Below are 24,810 nucleotides of genomic sequence, written 5' to 3' on the forward strand. Positions count from 1 at the left end.
ATGTCTAGTATGAACAACGAAAATATTAATAAAAAAATCTTTACAGGCCTTATTAAACTTCAAGATCTAGTTCGGACCCCTGGGCCATTTAACAGAGAAGTATTTTTTCAGCAAGCAAGTTCTGGCTCTTTTTTAGAAATCTTGAAAGACATTAAAACACGAGAACATTACAACATAGTTGTGGATATTTCAAATGGACCGAGTTTGAAGGAATTCTTGAGAGGAGTAAGATTTTCCTAAATATTCGTAGAAATTTTTTTCGATTGTATAAAGGTTCTGCCGTCGGTGCGATTAGCTCACTTTAAAACATCAAATTATTTTCCCTTTTTAAGGTTGCTAATGTCTGAGTTAGCAGAATGCTTTTAAATGCATTTAATGTGGAGTTAAATAAATTGGCTTCCAAATAATAATTTATCATAAAATCATAAAATTGTTTTAGTTTTCCTTCTATAGGAAATATTCCCGTGGGAAAACACACGTTTAGCAACTTATAGGTACCAATTTGCTACTTTGACGCTGTAATTTAAAATATATTTTAAAAGTGGCACTAATCCGATCCCGTCTGAACTATCCGTGTTTCTTAAAGAAATGGGACAAATAGTCAAACTTAAGCGTAAAGAGCAGGGTATTGAAGAGGGGTAGCTTCGATCACATATGGAATAATTTCTGTTCGTTTTAATTTTTAATGTTGCTCTTTACTCTCAGTTGAAAAACTTGTTTTTTATTTTATTTCTGGCCCAGAATGATGCCGGGAAGTCCTTCCCTCCTTCTTTGTCCAATTCCCCTCCGTAAAATCTTCCCCCAGGAAATTCTCCCAATCAATTCCATCCTTGCTGAAAATTCGCAAATTTCTTGTGGACAACTACACCTGAAAAATTGTTCTTATTTTAAATGAAATCATGTCGTGTCAGCCCCAGAGGCATATTTATTTGACCTTTTAACTATCCCGAATAAAATAGCTATCTCAAAAAAATTTTTGAGGGGGAAATGGGGCTTGCGAGGGGAGCTGGTTGCCCTCCGACATTTTTGGTTACTTAAAAAGGGCACTAAAACTTTTACTTTCCGTTTGAATACGCGCTTTTTTTATCCTCTAGGACCATCATCTCGGTACGATAAACTCTGGAAAGAGCAAAGAAAAAACATTCAAAAAACAAACAAATAAACACGCCTCCATGATCTTTCTTCTGACAAAAAAAAGCAAAATTCTATATTTTTGCAGGTGGGAGCTTGAAATCACTAGACTATGCTAAGGTTCTTTGAGATGTTGAATATTAAGATTCCTTGACTTTTTCGCGGTGTTTCCTCCTTTTTCGAAAATGAGGCAAATTTTCTCAGGCTCATTGCTTTTGATGGAGAACCTTAAACTTAATGAATTTTGTATATTTAGAATCAGCATAAAAAGATGATTCTTTTATATATGTTTTGTCATGAACTTTTCTTTTTATTTAGAGTGTGGGTTACTATTAGGCTGAGTCGCTCCTTACTTGCAGTTCCTTACTTTGAACTGTTTGATCAACCTTTGTTCTCCAAGCGTGATCTAAACGTTTCTTTTTCCTTGTTTTTATCTATACTATACACCTGGAAATTGCAATTAAATCAAGTTTTTCATATGGCTTTATTATTTTTGTGTACCACCAATCAAAAGTGTAACTAAAACTGTTCTTAGGCAAGGCCTCTGAAAAACATCTAGTATATTTTCCTAAACTACTAGCTACAGTGTAATGTGACTTCAAAAATTATCTCTTTAATTATGTAATTTTTCTTCATATTAATCTAAAATTTTGTTCATGAACTTTTTTTTATTAATTGAACTTTCTTTTGCCCTATTCCTTAGTTTTTCTTACTTTCGAAACTTGAATGTACTCACCTTCCGAACTGGCAATGCCAGCTAAATAAGTTAAGCTCTCTATTAGGTCAGTTTCCTCGTTACCCAGTATCACTCCTTCATCCTAATGTATTCCTAATTTAAATATCTTACTTTTCTTAACATGGATTATCGGAACTATTCTCACTCACTGAACTCTCAAAACCTCAGAAATATATTTTTTTTCGCTAACACTTTTACCTAGAACAATAAAAAGTCATCCACCTAATCTAAATCTAAGAGAGATTTACCTTCCAACAGAGGCGCCATTTGGACCAAATCTTGGGGTGGGCATGAACTTCACCCAGCCTCCCCCCCCCCGACTCACTTCGTGTCGCGTAATCATCTAGGAAATGGGCATTTGACAGAACTCGAGAATTTTATTATGTATCTTACCTACTTTCAAAGTTTACAATAATTAATAGCAAATAGCGTAATTACCCCAAGGGTCGTCAAGTAATTACGCTCTTTGGTTAATAGGCGTGCAGTAATTTCAAATCAATTGGACAGAATGGATTATGTTGGACATAATAGATTATTATGGCCGGCAAAGGGCCCTTTGTGGTGGAAGCTTAGGACCCCTGGAAAATCTGGGGTGGGCGTTTGCCCCCCCCCCTGACCCCCTCCCCCCCAAATGGCGCCTCTGCCTTCCAATGCAAAACCTTGTTTCCCCATAGCCCCATAATCTAAGTTTCCCCATAATCTAAATTTAGACAACTCCTATACACAAACGTCAAATAGAAAATGCATTCTATAATGTGAAGGCTTGAAGCTGTGAAGAGTTGCGAAATATTTGAAACAGGAAAAAACTATGTGAAGATACAGAAAAAGATACAGAAGTCGTCAATCTCAAGAAACGGATTATTAATCTCGAATTTCTTTATGATAGCTTGTCTGATCTTTACGAGCGCCAGAATAGTGATCTCTTCAAGGACAAAGAAATCAAATTGTTAAAAGTCGGTTTTCAGCTCGCAATAGTTGAAGCTATGCATACTTTAAATTACCCTACACCGCCCAGGGTTCCTCATTTAGCCGATACTTCCGTTCCAAATATTCATTACCAAAATTCTTCAGTTCATCAAGCAAGTGCTAGTGTACTTTCTTCGTCAGAATCAAACAGTTCGTGGTAACGAACTGTAGTAAGGAGCGACATTTCTATACCAATAGCTACATCAAAAGAATCGCATTTTAATGCTGATTTTAAATTTATAAGTTTCATACATTTAGTCTTACCCATCAAAAGTTACGAGCCTGAGAAAATTGACCTTCTTTTAGAAAATAGGGGAAAACACACCCTAAAAGTAATAGAATCTTAAGAAAAATCGCACCATCAGATTCAGCGTATCAGAGAACCCTACTGTAGAAGTTTGAAGCACCTATCTACAAAAATGTAGAATTCGTATTTTTTGCCAGAAGGCAGATCACGGATGCGTGTTTATTTGTTTGTTTGTTTTTGTTTGTTTTTTTTCCAGGGGTGATCGTATCGACCCAGTGGTCCTAGAATGTTGCAAAAGGGCTCATTCTAACGGAAATGAAAAGTTCTTGTACTCTTTTTAAGTGGCCAAAAAATTGGAGGGCACCTAGGCCTCCTCCTACGCTAATTATTTTTCCAAAGCCAACGGATCAAAATTCAACGGAAAAAAAACCTTATAACTATGCCTTTGGGGACGACTTAGTCCCCCACAGTCCTCGTGGGAAGGACTACAAGTTACAAACTTTGACCAGTGCTTACATATAGTAATGGTTATTGGGAAGTGTACAGACGTTTCCAGGGGGATTTTTTGGTTGGGGGAGGGGTTGAGAAGAGGGGGATATGTTGAGGGAACTTTCCATCGAGGAATTTGTCAAGGGGGAAGAAAATTTCCATGAAGGGAGCGCAGGATTTTCTAGCATTATTTAAAAAGACACAATCAAAAAATAAATATGAAAAAGTTCTTTCAACTGGAAGTAAGGAGTAGCATTAAAACTTAAAACGAACAGAAATTATTACGCATATGAGGGGCTCACCTCCTCCTAATACCTCGCTCTTTACGCTAAAGTATTTTTAATAATTTCAACTATTTATTCTACGGCTTTTGTGATTCAGGGGTCATTCTTAATGAATTGGGACAAAATTTAAGCTTTAGTGTAAAGAGCGAGGTACTGACGTGGGGGTGAACCCCTATATATGTAATAAAAACATGAGAATACAAAAGTTCGTTACGTAAGCTAATTTATAAGTTAGGTATGTCTTTTGTAATAAAAACATTCGTAAAAAATTAAAAGTTCTAGTTGCCTTTTTAAGTAACCAAAAAATCGGAGGGCAACTAGGCTTCCTCCCCCGCTCCTTTTTTCTCAAATGATTCGATCAAAACTATGAGGAAGCCATTTAGCCAAAAAAAAAAAAATATGCAAATTTCGTTTTAATTATTGCTCTGCGGAGAGCCAAAATCAAAACATGCATTGTTTCAAAAACATCCAGAAATTAAATAAAAAAACAAGTTTTTTAACTGAAAGTAAGGAGCGACATTAAAACATAAAACCAACAGAAATTACTTCGTATATGAAAGGGGCCGCTTCCTCATCAACGCCCCGCTCTTTACGCTAAAGTGTTTTACTGTTTTAAAAAGAAGAGTTGAGAGAAAGAGTCAAACTTTAGCGTAAAGAGCGGGGCGTTGATGAGGAAGCAGCCCCTTTCATATACGAAGTAATTTCTGTTCGTTTTAAGTTTTAATGTCGCTCCTTAATTTCAGTTAAAAAAAAACTTGTTTTATTTATTTATTTTCTCAAGGGATTAAAAAGGTTACGCAACCTAATCATACTGACCTCGTTTCAACCGAAGATAATTTATTGTTGAAATCCAGAGTTAATGACACATCTTTAAAAAGTGACAACGCAGTTGAACTGACTTGAAGCGGAAATTCTTACACAATGCAATCAAATATTCAAAAAAATTAGCTGAATGATTTTACGTGTATTAAACCTAATGTGTGTTTTAACTTCTTAGATAGTAGATGTATTCCTAGTAATTGTAAATATCTACACATTTGTAAATTTCATGTTTTAGCCGTTGTGCGTATAATCTGCGTAAATACCCCCATGTTGATATTTGTAAAAAAAATTTCAAGTGGAAGGTGCTTTGGCTGTACAAAAGCTCATATTGAATCGCCCATTAAGGGTCGTAGTAGGCTCCACAAAACTGGGCTGCCCAGAAGCCACCTTAATCCTGCTAAATTTACCAAGCATTTTAATTCGTGTAATTTTGCTCATGTATCATCAGACGTGGGGGTAGGTTTAAACCCAACCTTTTTTAGGGCAGTGTCGAAAGCACTCACGACCCCCTCCTCCCCTTGGTCAGGTTCCTGTTGACTTCCATTCTTATCCCCCTGCATTTTCAGCTCAACAATTAATAAACCCTTCCCGATTACATACTCGCCCCCCTTACCCCTTGTTATCTCCTCCCCCTCTCTGTATACAGAAGTCCTATTTCCTTCCCCCTTACAGTATGCTGCCCCATACCCTCCCTACTCTGCCGCAAACCAGCAATTTCTTGATGGACATGGATCACTATTCAATTGAAAATCAATTAAAAGAGATATTCGTAAATTGGCACGATCGTACTACAAAAATAAGATCAAAGAATTGTTCACTAATAAGCCAAAAAACTGGTATTCCGAGGTTAAAAAGCTGTGCGGCAGGAGTCTTGACGAGCTTAATTTCAACTTACCAGAGCCCCCTGATGTTACCGCAAATAGTCTAAATAAATTTCTCGCTTCCATTGTCCAGAGCCTTCCAGCATTGTCCAACCAATTATCAACAGGAGCCCCATCCCCCTTTACCCGACTGTTTCCCCGTCTGAGATTGAAAAAAGAATTGAGAAACTAAGGAAGACAAGTGTTTGTCCTTTGGATATCCCGTTTCCTCTTATTAGAGCCTTCGGTGACTTCCTTTCTAAGCCCTTGTCTGTCCTGTTTAACGAAATTACTAAGTCTGGGCAAATTCCAACAATTTGGAAACAGGGTTTCATTACCCCTTTGAAAAAGAAAAACGGAAAGCCTGGCTTTGAAGGCGTTCGACCTATTACTCTTACTCCTATTTTTTCAAAATTGTATGAAGGATTCCTTGCAGATTTGCTAAAGGAAAAAATCCTACCTCTTACTGACCTGAAGCAATTCGGAAACCTAAAATCAACTTCTAATTCCCACTACCTCGTTTCTCTTATTGACCACATCGGGAAAATCCTCGAAAAGCCTAATTCCTGGCTAAACTTAATTTCCATTGACCTTCAGAAAGCCTTTGACCTTGTTAACCACAATATTTTAATTGAGAAACTAGTAAGCGAGTTCAATATCGATCTCTTACTGGTAAAATTGGTTGCCTCCTTTTTAACAAATAGATCGCAGGTGGTTAAATACCAGAACCATTACTCAAATCCTCTCCCTATCTACAATGGCATACCCCAAGGAACTCTCCTAGGCCCCTCCTTTTTTCAGTCATGATTAACAGCCTCGCGAAGGAAGTCCCTGACCGTTGGAAATTTGCTGATGACCTTAACGATTGTTGAAAGTTGCTTCAGAAATTTAATAAGCGACTCTATAAGTATCCTCAATGAAATTGGAAGTGAGGCTTTGGACTTAGATATGACAGTAAACCCCTCTAAGTCCATGATAATGCCGATTTGTTTCCTCAAATCCTCACCCTATTTTCTTAATCCTATCCCTCCTGAAATTTATGTGTCCTCGGTTAAATTACTTGGTGTCACAATTTCTTTAAATTTAAAGTGGGATATCCACGTTAAAGACATCATCCATAAAGCTAATGCGTCTATCGCCCTCCTTAAGCTCCTAAATAAATATAGCCCCCCCCCATCTTACTCCTTAAGGATGTACGCGTCTTTTGTCCGCCCGCATCTTGAATATGCTTGTCCAGTTTGGCACCCTGGCATCTCTCGTGAAGAATCAGACAAAATTGAGTCAATCCAAAAAAGAGCCTTGCGAATAATTTTTAAAGAAGGCAAGGTGCCTTACTCTCTGCTCCTAAAAAAGCTAGTTTGGAAACCCTTGAGCGAAGGAGGTTGTCATTGTGCCTCCGTTTTTCAAAAAATGCAATAACGAACCCTCGGACGGCAAGTATTTTCCCCAAACGTCACTCGCCATCCAGATTACGACAGCCTCGAGCTGTTTCTGAGCCTATCCCAGTTTTGTCCCCCCATTCGCTGCGTTACTTCCAGACATGAAAAAACCTTTGCCCCTTCATCACAGAAAAAATAACCAAGTAGTTTCTCCCCCTTTTTTTGGTGAGGTGTTGCCTAGGTCGTTGCATTAATTTGCTTGCCCCCCGCTGTTTTGGTTTAGTTTCCCTTTTAATTCATATGTGTTTTTCGTGTGTTTATGCTTCGTTTTTTTTTGTCAGTTTTTGGACTTTTTTTAGTGTCCCTTTTAATTTGTAGATATATATATATTTATTTCTTGTTTTTTCTGTATTATTTGATTATTTTGTCCCCTTCTTTTTTTTTACTTGTATTTCTTCAAGTTTAGTTTGGCCGTTTTTTTTTTAATCATAATTTTATTATTCAGTATTATTATTTTTTTTTCTTTTTTTGCTTTTTTAGTGTTTTTTGCTTTGTTAGTCGACTCAGAAGTCCGAATTCGGCCCTTTGAGGGCTTGTGATAGAGATCTTTTTGAAATAAATATCTTATCTTATCCTTTCTGGACCTCTCTCATCAATCTTCGCCTAGCAACTGAACCGAGTGTCCCACCGCCTTGTGCAACATCTTGTTCGACGGGTCTTTAACTGCTGAATCATATAAGAGATGGCTTATGCCGATTGAAACCAGACGCAAGTCATTGCTACCAATCAAACGTGCTTGTCCTTTTAAAAGGATATCCAGACTTAAAGAGTTAATCGAACTCTCTTATCAGAACTTGGCAATTTTTTAAGTTTGATAGCAGTCGGTAAAAAATAAAGCATTTATATTTGTTATTGCCTTTCTTCAAATTTTACCTTTCACAAACCTTGATAACTACCTTGATACGCTGACAACAATAAATGCCTTCATTAACTTATTCAGCCTATTCAGCATTAGTCTTCAGCCTTTTTAGCGGCTTAATGCCTTTATAGCAGATTCATAACCGTTGTTCTACAATAAATCAAACATAAGTACTTAATAGCAGTTTCATCAAAATGATGTAGTAGAACATTTATTGGATTGTGACCTATTAAAAAAATACTTTATTTAGCGATTTATATGGTAGGGAAAATCAATCAATCCGCTCAGTCACAATTTTGTCGCTGAACCCTGGGCTAAGGCCCAAACATCATTGGCAGTAAAATAAAAACTGACAAGGGCAAAAAAGGAAAGAAAAACTTGGCTGACAAAAAAGATCTTACACACATAGTGAAATTTGGAATACGAATCTGAGCATCGATTCTTTTCAGGATAACAATGGTCCTTTCCCCTAACTCTGAACAAATTATTATGCAATTTCGCAGTCTCTGAATAATAGGATAGGAAAGCTATCATTGTAGCGTAAATCTAATTATTTACGGTTGCAATAAGATTTCATGATAGACTGGCTGCGTCGTTAGCTTAATACGGTGAAATAAAAAACAAAGTATATTATCAGGTCTGAAAGATATTTATCTTAATAATATGAACAAAAGGAAAAGGGAATGATAGGTGAAAAAAAAATACAGCACAGTTAAATTTCTTGTGAATTTTTTTCTTCTTCTTATTGTATGATTATTGCATGGTTTCAGTGATAATGATGTATTATTAATTTTGACATTTCTTTTATCTTTACATCATGAAATACTGTTGAAAGAATTGAAACACATTTCTTCACAAAATGACAAAAATAGTTCTACAAAAGGTATGAATTTTGAAGCAAGGTCGTATAACAATCTATGACTACTGGTTCAATATGATTACCCTTGGGATAAAACCACGCATACATGGCCATCCTTGTCTGGAACATATAAGATATTTTATGTTTTGAAGATAATGGCTTTGGGATTGTCATGCAAACTATAGTTCATTACATAATTTTCGTCAAAATTCTATTCATATGGGGAAGTTTGACTCCCTTTAGTTTTTAACCTGTATTTAGAGCTTCGATTTATATTGACGAGTGCCACTCTTAACTTACATTTTGTGGCTACGAACTGCTTGGTCTAAGGCTGCCTTATTTTTTTAGGGAGGTTACCATTCCCTCCTTTTCAATCTTGTTTTTTTATTATTAAAGCATAATATTCGTACAACAATGTGGTGGCACAGTGAATTGATTATTCTTAATTGATTGGCTCTCTCTGAATTTTCATTCAATAATGTGTTGACCTTCTTTGGGCCGGAATGGCTGTTTTGCACCAAAAATACTGTGGTTGCTATGCCTTAAAAAGGGCACTGGAACTTCTAGTTTCCCTTTCAGTGATTCCTCTGTCGATATTCTAGAAATTTGTCTCGATATTATGACCATTGAGAAAAAAACAGTTAAAACATTCGTGACCCTCCTTCTCCATGAAAATACTAAATTTTGTATGTTTTTCTATACAGGGAGTTAATGTCTTTTCATTAGGGTTCTCTGGTATGCTGAAATTGGTATGTTTATCGCTCTGATATGATAATGTCTCTTCATTAGGGTTTGACCGTACAATTGTCATCTACATTACTTTCTTTTCTTGCGAAAAGAACGTTCGTTGGAAATTAGGCTCATCACTTTTGATGAGTAACTTTAATAATTCTTTTAAAATTTGGAACCACTGGCAGATCGATATGGCTTCAATGTATTTTTCATTTATCTATTTTTTTTTTCTGACCAGGCCACTTCTCATGGAAGAAGTGGTCGTAGAAAATTCAAACGAGGCTCATTCGATTGTTTTTAGGGTAAACATCCCCCTTCCACGCTCTTTTTAGTATTATCCGAAGACAATATAATTGCATCCAGGCAGTCAAGAGGGCGTGTTTGTAATACCCCAGGAGTCACTAGCTAAGGGTCTTCTAGTCGGAACTTTCAGGGCGTTCTGAGGAGGATGTTAAATTAAATCAAAAGAAGTTCTGTGCATCCTTGTTGTCAAGAGCGATTATCTGCAATATTTCAGAAACAACTAAGGATACTAAGTTAAATTTTCAGCGAATGTTGAGGGGGACATTGAATAATTAAAAAAACATCGTGTGCATCCAGGTTGTCTAAAAGGCATATATCTCAGAAACAGACAAGGGTATTATGTTGAAACTTTCAGGGCATGTTAAGTGGAATGTTGATTTAACTCAAAAGACACTGCATCCATGCTGAAAGACGGGCGTATTGGCAATATATCTGGCACAGCTAAGGGTATTAAGTTTAGACTTTCATGGCCGGGTTTAACTTAATAAAAAGACACTAAATACATCCACTATATCAAAAGATATATCTGCAATGTCTTAGGAATTACTGCTTTGAAACTTTCAGGGAATGTCAAGGAGGATGTTAAACTTAATAAAAATACACTATGTGCATCCAGGTTGTCAAAAGTGCATATATGCAATATTTCAGGAGCGGCTAAGGTCGTCAGGTTAAAATTTCAGGGCTTGTTATGGGGGACTTTGAGCTAGATTGAGAAACTCTTTCTGGATCCAGGTTTTCAAAAGGCGGCATCTTGATTATCTCAGGAATAATTATCTCAGGAACTTCCTTTGAATGTTGATGGGGGGGGGGACTAAAGAAAAGACACTATATGTATCCAGGTTGTCTAAAGGGTATATCTGCAATCAAAAGATGTTATATGGATTCAGGTTTTTAAGAGGACATATTTGCAATATCTTACGTAAGGATTATATAAATTAGCGACTTAACAGAACCAGCTGAATCTTTAGAAGAATATTGGACAAGGAGATAGAACGGATTTTAAATTTCTGGCTTGGGGGCACCAAGGAAAGCTTATCAAGAAAAGTAATTTTTATAAGAATATGCTAGCATTGATTCTTAGCGCGAAACTTTCTTCTTTTTTTTTGCCTTCATCTGCTTAAAGTTTCACGCCAAGAAAAAATCCTAATTTAGTTTCATAACGAAGGAAAGATCCACCGGGAAAACATCTGATTGCCTTGATTCTCGAGGGCCTGTATTTATTTTCTGGACAGTTAAACATAAATATTTTTGAAGAGTGAACAGAAAATGAATTTGTAAAACAAGCAGTTACAATAAACTATGATACAATAAGATTCTTTCGTTAAAATGATTGATCAATATTCATAAGTAGATCCAGTCATAAAATGCATAGAAACCAAATAAAATAGCCTGAAAACCCTAAAAAGAGCTTCGGACCAAAACAAAAATTATACCATTGGAAACACCTAAAACCTTTTTCAGGAAGCTTACAGTCCCTTAGCCTGAACAAGGAAAATCCTTTTTTTGCGTGAAAAGTATATTTTTTTCATTTTTTCCTTTTCCGCAGCCAGCGGGGTACTAGAAGCTCTGGGGAGGAAGGCCTTACACTGGGGTAGAAGCTACAGATTGCAGATATGAAATAAGATTAATCGGAATACCTTAAAGGAAATAAGATTAATCTACTTCAAACGAAATCTTGGGTATCAGTGATGACAACGTAGTTCGTTTTGTACTAGCTCCTGCTAAGAAAAGCCGAGGGCCTATTCCTGTGTGTTTCATGGTTGCAGCGGTAGCTGCAACCTTGTAAAGAGCGAAGCACAGCCCATAGTAGCCAAAAGTTAAAAAGCGCGTTTAGAATAAAAACTACCTAGTGGAAAACAATTATCATCTGACACTGATACAGGAATGGTAGCTATTATTTTGGTTCGTCTTAAAAGTAAAAGTTTATTGCGAAAAGAAGTTTGTGGTGATTTCGAAAAAAAGTCTGAAACCCCTTGAAAATGGCGTCAGATCAAAATGACGCAGGATTGGAATCATCACGATTGAAAATTTAATTATGGGAAATTATAACCCCCCTCCTTGAACAACAAGGAAAATGTTTTTTGTTTTTGTTTTTTTTTGCATGATCTGTCTCCCTTTTTTCTTTTTTTTCCTAGCAGGGATAGGGGGGTGACCAGAACATCAAAGAGAGATGTATAATATCTCATTCGAACAGAAATTAAATTTGCTAGTGCCCTTTTTAGTGACCAAAAAGATTGGAGGGCAACTAGCCCCTTTCCCTAAGACGCCTCCCCCCAAAGTTATCCAATCACAATTTTAAGATGTCCATTTGCTCAACATAGTGCAAAGATCAAATATCTTTGGTTTTGGTGATGATATGACCCTCCATAGTTCCTGGAGAAAGGGCTACACACTGTAATGGTATCGGACGTATTTATATCGCGCTTATCGTTATTGGGCGTGTTGGTATTGCAGGTATCTAGACAAATTTGTAATAGCTCATATAAAAGATATTGCTCATATTTACGCCCATTGGCGTAATTTCGTCAAAACACTGGGGAGGGGGGGGGCAAACTTTGAGCCAATTTTATAAAATTCAGGGAAAGTGGTAGTGAAAACTGAAAAACGAGCCATATATTACCATAGAGGCAAGGATATACTTAAAAAAACTGACCTGTTTCTCTTATTACTTGAATTATGTAGGCTTATCTTAGTTTTGACAACATTTTTTGCAGAAACTAAATTTCAGCTGGGGTGGGAGGTAGAAACTTGGGTCTGGATTGGGTAGTTGCCCCACACCCGTGCTCAATAACAAATTACGCCCCTTTCTACGTCCTTCTTATAAATTCCGCCATCAGTAAGCTCCAAACGGCACTAAAAGTGGTAATTTTGGTGTCATATCTCAAGTGGAAAAGCTGGGGCTAGTGGGCTACCAGAACTTTTTGGAGTGACGTTTAGTGGCTCATTTGAAAGTTATTGCTCATATCTACGTGAAGTTTATCAATTCTACCATCCGTAAGTATGACATGCCACTAAAAACAACACTTTTGACTGCACTTCTTAAGCAGAAAAACTTGGAAGTATAAAACGATATTATCATTGCAATAGTCAAATACCCTTAACTGGAGGTTTAAAAGAACACCTCCCGTATGTTCCTCCTCCAAGCCCCCTTATAAGCAACGCAATTAAGGTACAACTACTAATCAATCAGATTATATTATTATAGGTGTGGTTCTGTTGGTACAGCGTTCGACCTCACATTAGAGAGGCTCGCGTACGACACCTGCTTGGTTCTTTTTTAAATCATGGTTTTCTCCATTCTATACCATCATTTTCAGATAATTTCACTGCTTTTGTAAGTGAAATGCACTCTTTTTTAATGTATGTCCCAGGAAGGTATTTAATCAAGCATTTTGATTCAAAAGGGAATAAAGACCATCCAGTCCCTGGTTTGCAACGACATTATGAGTAGATCACTAAATCCATTCCTCGACGAATGACATTATTTTGTCAAAATCCTGTGAGGGGGGGGGGTCAATGTCGGAGCCAATTTTCCCAAATCAAGTGAAAAAGACAGAGAATACTGAAAAACGAGCGAGCCGTATAGTAATAAAAAAGGTAAAGATGTACTAAAGAAAAATGACTTGTTTCAGTAGATGCTTGAAGAATGCAGGCATATCTTAGTTCTGACAACATTTTTGAGAAACTAAACTTCAGCTGGGAGGGGGGGATGTAAACTGGCGTTTGGAGGGAAACTGAGGTCTGGGAGTGGAAGTTACCCCCTCTGCCACGTAGCAAATTACGCACCTGAACCCATCCCCTTGCCACTTAGCAGTTGGAGAAGTGTAGGCATGTGTTTCTGGAACCATTCCAAGTTGTATGTTAAAAGAAGGATTACATATTGTTATACTTACGTATTTAAATTATTTACTTGTCATTTCCACCGTTTTATTATCTCCATACGTAAGATTGTGCATCCAAAGAGGAAGAAAAAATAGTTTTCTAGGAGAATTCAGGTAATTCTTCCCAAAATTTTTGAAATGAAAACAAACTTAGTTTATGTACCATATATCGTACTAACACAAGAAATGAGCTTTTTTGAAATTTCCATTCATTTCTGAGTAATTTGTGGCTTTTTATTTAGGGACAGTCAAAAAAAATCCTTAAGCCTAAAGGCAAATATCTGTTGAGCTAGTGAAATTTTCCGCAAGTATGTCAATACACAAACCTGTCCGCTTTAACCTTTTGTTTCGTTTCGTTTTGTTTCCTTTAACCTTATACTCGCCTGGAGCTACTTTCTTGAGTGTAACTAAATTTATTTTTTAAACAAAGAATTCAAGATCTATTTCTTCTTTTTTAATTTTTCTTTTTACAAAAAGAAACGACACTAAATTCTAAATTTTTTTCATTTTAAACAAATGTTTTCCTTCAATTCTTCAACGGCTTCTTAGTTCAACTCCTTAATAAGGGTTAAGGTTTCTTATCTCCCCTAGGTTGGAGGTGATTAGAAATTATGTATGGAACTAAAGACCAACATTAAAACTTAAAACGAAGAGAAATCATTTTGTATAAATAAAAGAGGTCACAGCAGTGTTGTTTCTAAATTAAATTTTAATCAAAAACAAGCATAGATCTATTTAAAAAAAAAAGTCTTTTTCGAGGGAAGTAAAGAGCGAAATTGAAACTTAGAACGAACAACAATTATTACTCCACAGCCTATTTAACATATATCACTTAAACTAATTCAAATAAATCCACTGGTGATATTTTCCTATGTTTGTAGGATTACAGAAAACTACCGTTTTACTAAAAACACAAAACAATGTATGAGTTTTGGAATTGTAAAAGTAAACCTTTTAAGGACACTTTTGACAATACAAAAGTAAAGCATTTTTCGATTTTTGCTTTATATTTTTTTCGCTTAATTTGGCATCACTTCTACACAGTGAGCTCAGTTCAATGATTGACTGTCGTTTTGGATTTGAGAAGGACATTTCATGATTATTTTATAGACAAGTTCTGAGTGTCACTACAGACTCGCTTTAGAATTTGTATCACAGTTTAAAATTCTCCATTTTATAGAGAAATAACTGGATTTCTAGAGTTCATATTACGGTTGATATGTTCTTCATTTCGAGTAATACCAGGTGAGACTAAGATTTTACCTGATAAATCAATCCATTATTTCATTTGCTGTGTAATGATTTAAAAATTAATATTTAAATTAACATTTCGAGTTTTTTAAGATGATTTGAATTGTATATTGAAAGCTAGTGATATCACAGCTCCTGTAGGACTATGAAAAGCGTGATAGATTAATTCGTTGTTGTGAGGCTACGTATTTACTTTTGACTCCTAAATCAATATTCTTGTTTTTTATACTTGGCTCTTGGGTTTTCAGCAAAGTGCTAGTTTTCTGTAATCCTACAGGGAAGTGTCACCAGTTGATTTATTTGTATTGGTTTTATTGATATATAAAACCACTTACTGGGTCTGACCATCTTCCAGTATTTTACACCATTAAAAGATTTGGCTGTAAACATAAAACCACTACTAAGCTTCAATTCAGAATGATGAAAGCTGAAAATCTCACGAAATTTAAAGAAGAAATCAGCACAGTATCATGGCAAGAAGTCATGACAGAGAAAGAAGACCCCTCGACTGCTTTTGATAAATTTATGAGTATTTTGTCTCCCATCTATGATCAGTGTTGCCCATTAAAAACTACAACTAAGAAGAAAAACCAACCGCGGAAGCCATGGATTACGGAAGAGATACTGGAAATGATGAAACAGAGAGACCAATTATTCTCAGATTATCTCAATTGTGAGAGTGATGACAGTTGGGAAGAGTACAGAAAGACAAAAAATAGGGTGAATTCTGCACGACGAACTGCAATGAGAGAGTATTTCGGAGAGAAACTAAAATCGCACAAAGGAGACATTAGGGGGACCTGGCTGACTATTAAAAGTGTTCTCGGTAATGGTAAGGATTCAGCATCAACTGAACAGTTAGCCATAGGTGAAAGAACTGTGAGTGGGAGGCAAGAAGTTAGTGATGAAATTTGTAAGTTTTTTTTACCAAAATAGGATCGCAAATAAACCAAGAGGCATAAGATCAAAGCGGACAGCTAGATACTGAGGAGTTTGACGATGACCGCGGTCTTCATCACTCATTTCACTTTACTGAATGTACTATGGATGACATTACAGAAGCAGTGAAATCGATCAAATCTAATGCAGCTGGTGGTGATGGCCTGTATATTAAAGCATTTAAAGCAGTTGCTGCGTATCTCTTACCTGTGATATTATATCTAGTCAATTTATCTGTTCAAAAAGGTGTGTTTCCTGACGAACTAAAGCGGGCAAAAGGTATACCCCTCCATAAAGGAGGCGATAAAAGAGACATTTCCAACCGGAGACCAATATCTATTCTACCACTCTTCTCAAAAATTTATGAAAAAGTAATGTATAAAAAAATATACGAATACATGAATTTGCTTGGGTTTTTGTCAGATTTGTAGTTTTGTTTTAGAAAAGGTCATTCTACAGTGCATGCCGTTCATCACCCTTTAGATTGTGTAGATAGTGCGTTAGAAAATAATTTGATCCTCTAACTATTTTTATTGATTTGAAGAAGGCGTTTGACACTGTGGATTTTGAAGTTTTACTGAAAAGACTGCGAAACCATGGAATAAAAAGATACAACATTAAGTTGGTTTCGGTTTTATCTGTGTGAAAGATCAATGAAGGTGGTGATGAGTGATATATCTAGTGCAGCTATGCCTATAAATTGTGGTCCCCAAGGATCAGTCCTTGGCCCGTTACTCTTCTTGTTATATGTGGATACCCTTCGATTTTATCTAAATGATTAAGTTTTAACCTCTTTTGCCGATCATATGGCTATCACAGTGTTTGCCCAGACTTAAAAAAGAGGTTGTGCAAAAAGTGAACCACGTCCTTAGTCGGCTTCATGTTTTTACAGCTCTAAGCTCCCTTGCAGTAAATCCAAGAAAAACGAATTTTATGGTGTTTAGTAGGACTGGTGTACCTGAACTTCTTGAAAATGTGCTTTATAATGGTGTTAGAATAACACAGGTGTTTTTTTGTAAATATCTGGGATTTTATATTGATTGTATTTTATCTTGGAAGAAGCATGGTGAAATAGTGTCGGCAAAATCAGCTAGAGGATTGGGAGTGATGAGGAGGCTGAAAAAAGTGTTCCCGGTAGCAGTTGTCAAACTGTTATACAGTGCTATTGTGCACCGTATTACGTATTGTTCTCAGGAACATAGATGTCAGCATCTGAGATGACCTTTCAGAATCGGTCAGAGCGGCAGTAAGTCTGGCATCATTCAAGAGAATGGTTAAATTCCATTTTTTTAAAAAAGGAAAGAAGTGTGATAAGAGGAAAGGGTATTTATTTATTTAGTATTTAATATTAGTTATTATGTTTTTTTACTCCCCCCAAGGATTTTTTTCTTCTTTTTTGGGGGGGGGGAAGAAATGAAGAAATGATTTTGTAGATTCATTGTGGTTAGAATTGCGGCCACAGTCAGGGCTGTCTTAAGAGTGGCCGTTAATGATAAATTGTTTGTTTAATTTATAAGTTTTGGATGAAAATAAAAAAAAATGTCTATGTCTATGTCTATTAGATAGGTTGTGGACTAATAATTTTTGTTCGTTCTAAGTTTCAACTCTGCTCTTACTTCCCTCGAAAAAACTTCTGTTTTTAATTAATTATTGAAAGAACGAACTCTTGCCAATAGTAACCAAAATAGTAAAATTAAATGCAAATTTCGACAAAAACTGAATTATCATACACATGATGATGTGACCCCCGTATCTTTTGACAAGATAATAAACATATAGAGTATAATTGATTATCATTGTAATTAATTATTATAAGAGGCGGGAGGCAAGATATATAAGCAAATACACCCTAGGACACTAGGAAAAACTAGGAGCACAATTTTCCATGAAAAAGATGCCCATAGACAGTTATGCAGTTTTTGAAAAGTTTAAAGGAAAAGAGTCAAAGAGTCTCCCTTTTGTGACCTTTCATGCTACCCTTCACTCCCTTCTACATGATATTGGGTCAAAATTTTTATTTTATAATTAATGATGATAAGAGGTGGGTGGTAAGATATATAAACAAATACATCCTAAAATACCAGGAAAAGGTGGGAGCACCATTTTTCTAAAAAAGATCCCCATAGGCAGTTATGCAGTTTTTGGCCCTAATGGACACCAAATTTAAGAAAAAGACACATGGGTGAAAATCCAAAAAGAAGAAGCTAAAAACATATCATGAAAAGGGAAATCACCAATGCAACAGCACAAACACAAAAAAAAGAGACCGAAGGAGAAAAGGAAGACTGTTTTCTTAAATTAGTGATTAATATAGACCAGCACTTGAATGAGGCCTTAACCCTACTCATCCATACAATCACATAGGTCAAACAGCATAGCCACACACAATCAACCATAAAGAATAATCCATGGACAGGCAGTCATGTCGTCAATAAGTATAAGTCGTCATTTACCAAACAATAGAAAAAATAATATAGACAAATAATTCAGAGGCAACACCCAACATAAGGGCTCATCAGGAGAATACACTGGCCTATATAGGGTTTCGCCACTCTAAATTCTCTACCCAGCACAGTGTTGTGGCTACCACAGAATATCCATGGCATCCCCGCGTCAGGTATCACCCCCAAAATACATGCCTATGAAAGAAAAAAACAGCAAATGTAAAACAACCAAGTAAAACCAAAACAAGCTTATCCTATTAATATATCCCTCCCTTTAGCAACAATAGGTAAACTAAATATTATAAATTTTACCAGATCACAAATATTAACACATTGCAAAAAACCTGAATGAACTAAACAATTATAGGATTCATCTTTACCATGTGGCTAATTTTTAAGAAAATCCGCTCAATTAGAAACACAATTCAAAATAAATGGCGCTGCGACAACATTTCTCGAACCTCCGAAATTAGTTGAAAATTTCTTTAAGTATTTCTAGATAATTCTTTTGATATTTATTTAAAAGTTCGTTATAATGATAACTAAATTTTTTAAATTGCCAAGTTAATTTATTTGCAGAAAAACCTCTTGATATCAATTTTTGGCTTAAGATTTTACATCTATTTTTAAAATCAATATAATTACTACAAATCCTTGCATAACGAAGTAACTGTGAGAAAAACGCTGAATATGTGATATATGAGTGTATATTACTTTCAGGGAATGGGAAACTAATCACTTCAAATCAAAATCATCCGTTTTATCATACATTTTAAAACTTAATTTATTATTATCACAAATATTAATATTTAAATCTAAGAAATGATCTTCATGACCAGCGCCATGACTAGGCTCAAGAATAAGCTCTGATGGATATATATTTTTAGAAATATCAATGAAATCCTTACAATTTAAGACCAAAATATCATCTAAATATCTTTTATTATTTGACAAAGCATGTTTTAAATTAATTGGATTATTCTTATCCATCATATATTTATATTCTAGTTGACTTAAAAAAAAGTCAGCTATAATTGGGCTGGCATTCCCCCCATGGGAATTCCCACAATTTGCTTGTAAAAATCACCCCCAAATCTTATATAAGCATTGTATAAAACAAATTCCAATAACTCAAAAATTATATCCAAGCTGTAACATCTCAAGTTAACTGTAGTATTAAAGCAATTTGTCCATATAGCTTTTTATTATAAATGTCTATTTTTAAGAACCTTTTACTAGATAAGAGGAAAGATTTCTTGATAACAGTTTTTAAATTACAGTATTAAATTAATTGTACCAAACAAATTAAGAAGGTGCAGTTTTTTTTTTTAATTTAAAGACAGATCTTAACTTCGTAAATTATTCCGCATTAAAAAAAAAATACCAAAACCTTTTAACAAAGCTACTTTAAATAACAATAGCAACAAAGTTTCTGGGTCAAAGAGCATAGAATACAGGTTATAACGCTATAATCCATAATTCCTAGGACGTGTATGAACGAATGTAAGTATATCTCAAACTGTCAGTGTACTTTCATTACCATAGTACTTGGAAGTTGTACGCTATGCGAGTTTGAGTTCCTCCAACTCCTATTCAGTTGCCTGTAAAAGGTCTTTGATGTCCATAGTTAAAATCCTCCGTACGTAACTTCGGACACATTTTTAAGATTGTTAAGATTGGTATAACTCTTACTACATGAAGACCAGCATTTTTGTACAGTTGCTATATGACGTAGAATGACGTATTTTGTAAAGGATAAAGTTCTTCCGAGTACATACTTGCTCAAAGAACAATGCCAAAAAAATAACCTTTGATTTTTAATTCAAAGTTACCCCTTCTAAAGGTAGTTATTTACAGGAATCTCGGCAGTCCCTGGTCATTTTCTTTTTTATTGTTTTCGTTATCCACAGACCACACAGCTCGAAAATAAAATTATTTTCAGTAATTACTTTCTTTAAATTTCTACGCCGTTCGATAGTAATCCATGAGAAGCTATTCCGTGTAAATAAATTTTATATGAAAAATAATGATTTTGTATAAAAAAAAGTTTCAAAAAACACTTTTTCTTTTCAGGTTCTTAAGCTGCATATGAATGACTACAAATACCACTATTTGTTCACAACTTTTGTAAGTATCAAAATCCCTAATAGGGTTATATTTACGTATAATTGGGTGAGTGAATACCCTTCTAAAGTAAATTGTCTTCAAGCTGCTATCTAAGGCAGCTATTCTTGAACTAAAGCCTCTCACAAAGCCTTCTCTTCCAGTGTTTCATTATACTTAGCCTCCATATCTTTGGCTACACTTATTTTTTTTTTTTTTTTTTTGTTCATGATCCTTCCAATGAACTTTATTCCACTCGCGTTTTCCCAGTCGATTCCCACATTTTGACGCAAGCTTAAATTCACTGGAAAATACTATTACAAAATAAAATACTGATGTAAATTTTCTTATAAAAATTATTTACATAAATTTCATAAATAGTTATATAGCAAATAAAGTAAAAAAAAAATAATTAGAAGATAATCTGAAAATCATGAGCTGCCGTGCTTATTTGACTGAAGCCTACAAATGCGGGGATGTTTTTCTTGTGAATGTAAAGTTCAAAGTAAAAGCGGACAAAAGTTATTGATTTGCCGATTATGCAGTATATATTTATAAAACAAGCTCAAATAAACTGACAAGTGATACTTTGAAGTGTCTATTAAATTCCAAAAACTAGTGCTTTACTGGAAACCCAAAACCGATCCTCTAAAAAGGATGTTCTCTTAGAAGCAGAAAATAGCCTGCAGTAATATTAATTGATTAGTCTCTTAATAGACTATCACCGACCATGACATCGAAACTTTTGTTGTATGATTATAATTCTCAAAAAGCCTCAAGCAAGCTTGGCCTCAAAGCCCCGAACACATTTTTTTTTCTTTTTTTACTGTACCTTGTGTATTCGGAATCCTTTTGCCTTTAAAGTTCTTTTTAAGTATTTTGATTCAATAAAAAAGAAGTTTTTGACCATTTCCGTGCATCAAATGCATCCAAACAGTTTTTTTTATTTAAACCAAACTATGCATTTCCTTTGTCCTGGGACTTCCAGCTGGAAGTTCCAGGCTGATAAAGGATTAACAAAATCTCTGGCATTTTACTGCACCCCTAACTCCCTTCCAAAGAAAATGTATGATCAAATTACACCATCTAATGATCCCCGAAGGCTTCAAGCCAATGATAAGAAAAATGATAGCCCTTTCCTGTGCAGTAATTCTGAGGGAACCCTACACCAGAATAATAAAAAAAAATATTCTTGTAAAATAGGTCCAATTAACCTATGGACTTGCATTTTAAATTTAAAGCCATCCAAAAAAAAAAGTTTGTCCTTTTCATCCCCCATTTCTTGGGACGAAGCATTTTCCATTTCTTGGGGATCTTGAGACAAAATTAAAAGTGTTTGAATATTAGTCTCTTGCTCAGGAATTCACAGTTTTAAGTTTTGAACCGCTCAGAAAAATCCCGCTTTTACATAGATATTACATACTACTACTGCTACTACTAATAACTCACTGCAGCACCAAGCCGCCTGAGGCAAACACAGCTACGCACGCTCCTCCTCCAACCTAATCTATTCAAGGCCTCCCTCTTTACACACTCCCGGGGAGTTCCCATTTCCTTTAAATCTTTATTTGTGACATCCTCCCAACCCAGACAAGGACGAACTGCTTTGCGTGTAGCCCCAGACGGTTGGCCAAAAAGGACAATCTTCTGCAATCTGTCATCCTTCATCCGCAGAACATGGCCTAGCCATCTCAACCTTTCTTTCATTATAGCCCTAGAAGGCGGGATTGAACCACATTTCTCGTACAACCTACTGTTTGAAATACGGTCAGTCAGCTGGGTACCCAGAACAATCCCTAGGCAATTTCTCTGGAAAACATCTAGTAAATTTTCATCTGCTTTTTGGAGCGCCCATGCTTCAGAGCCATATTTGACCACTGTCATCGCTGTAGCTTCCAATATTCTGATCTTGGTTTGCATGCTTATCTTTCTATTCTTCCAAATTTTTTTTAACTGTGAAAAAAACACCCTGAGTCTCATCTATTCTACTTTTAACATCTTCACTTCTCCCACCGTCTTTACTAATAATACTACCAAGGTAATTGAAGCTGCCAACCTCATCAATCTTTTCGTTACCCAATGTCAGCTTTTCATCTTCACTTATTGCTAGCCTTAATGACTTAGTCTTCTCCACATTGATTTTCAAGCCTATTCTAGCACCCTGAACTCGCAAAACCTCTGAAAACTCATTCATTTTGCTCACACTTTCATCTAATATGCTTAAATCATCAGCATAATCCAAGTCCAGGAGAGTTTTTCCTCCCCATTTGAGTCCGTGGTCTCCAATTGCCTTTCCTGTGCTCCTTAAGACGAAATCCATCAAAATGATCCAAATAAAGGGGGATAGAACACAACCCTTCTTAACTCCTGATTGAATGCAAAACCAGTCGCTAACCTCATTTCCTATCTTAACCGCAGCATATTATTCTCGTACATAGCATAAATCACTTTCATGTATTTTTCTGGTATACCATATAAGGATAAGACCTTTGCTAACGCTCTTCTATCAACAAAATCGAAAGCTTGCTCATAATCGATAAAACTGAGGACGAAAGGTGTTTGACAACGAAGCGACTTTTCAATTATTAACCTAAGAGTGAAAACTTGGTCGACACATCCTTTACCTTTTCTAACACCGCACTGTTCATCCCTTAAAACTTTGTCTACAGCATCTCTCAGTCTAAAAAGTATCATATTACTCAGTAATTTGCCACCTACAGAGACCAGACTAAAACCTCGATAATTACGACACTCACTCTTGTCACCTTTCTTATACAGTGGTTTAGTTAAGGTTTTCCTAAAATCATGAGGTACTTCTCCTTTTTCAAAAATCATGTTCATAATCTTCAGTAGCTTATTCCTAACCTCAGAGCCACCATATTTAAAAAACTTATTTATCACACTGGAGCCTTATTATTTTTTAATTCTTTTAGTATTGTCGCTAATTCTTCCTCACTGAACAGATCTTCCTTCACATCCAAGGTACCACAAACTTTTTCATTTTCATCTATATCTTTTCCTGCAACTGTATCTCAGTTTAGCACATTCTCAAAATATTCCACCCATCTTTCTTTAACTTTTTCCTTATCACTAATTGTGGCCCCATTTGTATCTTTCTTAGCATTTCTAGTCTTAGCACTCCTACCTAAGACATCATCAGCAACTTCACATCATATCATATAGATATCATATCATATGATATAGATGTGATACCATATAAATATTACATGCATGGCATAAAGTTTATTGGAGTGTCAAAATTCTTTGAGAAATAACACTGTGATAGCCTTGTCTTTGACTGTGCAGACGAAAAAAAAATATGTCAAAAAATACAAGCTAAACTGCTCAATAAGGAATCTTGACTAAAATTGTCTGCGATGCATTTCTAATTTTCCAATATATGTATGCTTCTGGCTCTTCCATGAGACTTCCATTAAAAAACCTTGCATAAAAGCCAGTTCTTAAAAATTACTTTCAAACTATGAAATTGTAGGAAGGTGATGCAGCTGAAAGGCTTCGAAGCTGGTTCTCCCGTTCTTCCTCGATCAATGATAATGCTAAATCTTGTTAGAGTTGAGAGGCTTCATTGGGCTTAGTAAAACATTGTTGGCTTCCACTTTCCTTATACATTCATGAACTAAATTCTATGGACGTTCAATCAAATTGTACTTACCAGAAGAGAGTCACGATATTTACAGCTAAAAATTTGTCTTAAAATATTGTCAATTCAATATTTTTGTGACTAAGCTTCTTTGCCCTAATTTCACACTTCTTAAGTACCAATTATGCCTTTGAAAAAGAAACAATTTGTAAGCAAGAAAAGTTACCTAAGCAATCGGAGATCTGTTATATAATAAGGAGGGTTGTATTTAGATCAAGTGGTTTTCCCTAAAAGTGAGTTTTCCTTTGTCACATCCATGAAGGCATGACATGGATTTTAGTATTTATTTTTACCAAAGATCGTGTGTAGGCTTAGTGCTGCAGCTAAGGGGTCGATTTGTCATAAAATATGTCATTTACTTTGGTTGTTGAAAGGGTTGATGACTAGCTGATATTTTCCTGAAGCTGAAAAACATACTTAAGTACCTGCATAGAACATAGATTTAATTAGAAATTAAGGTAAAAGGTTGATTATTTGGCTATGAAAATTTATCTTTATTTGGGTACGTTTCGGAGAAAGCGAATACGAAATTATTTCTGTAAAATAGATCTAATGCAGTTGCTACTAACTGTAATTCAAGAGCTCATCTGTGTGAGTGGAAAGAATTGGAGCAAAATACAAACAGATGAACTAAGAAATAAAAAAAAAAACAGGAAGAACTAGGTGCTTGTGAAATGGATGAATAACTAAATGTTTTAAGCTATGATCACTTCAAATTTACGCCCCCGCCCCCTAAAATAAAAGTCAATTAATGACAAACTATTTTGATAATAACGATCTCTCAGTTTTTTGGCCCTGTATTTT

General features: G+C 35.5%; 1 protein-coding gene across 1 annotated transcript in view; it reads left to right on the forward strand.

Moving 5' to 3' along the window:
* LOC136039408 (glutamate receptor ionotropic, kainate 2-like) overlaps nucleotides 1–24,810 on the forward strand; it is a gene marked incomplete in the record, with an annotated part of 174,727 nt that overhangs the window by 54,824 nt on the left and 95,093 nt on the right. The window contains 2 exon segments of the mRNA XM_065723135.1: nucleotides 47–225; nucleotides 20,316–20,369. Coding sequence (XP_065579207.1) covers nucleotides 47–225; nucleotides 20,316–20,369 — 233 coding nt within the window.

This window comes from Artemia franciscana, chromosome 2 (assembly GCF_032884065.1).
Source record: "Artemia franciscana chromosome 2, ASM3288406v1, whole genome shotgun sequence".
NCBI lineage: Eukaryota > Metazoa > Arthropoda > Branchiopoda > Anostraca > Artemiidae > Artemia > Artemia franciscana.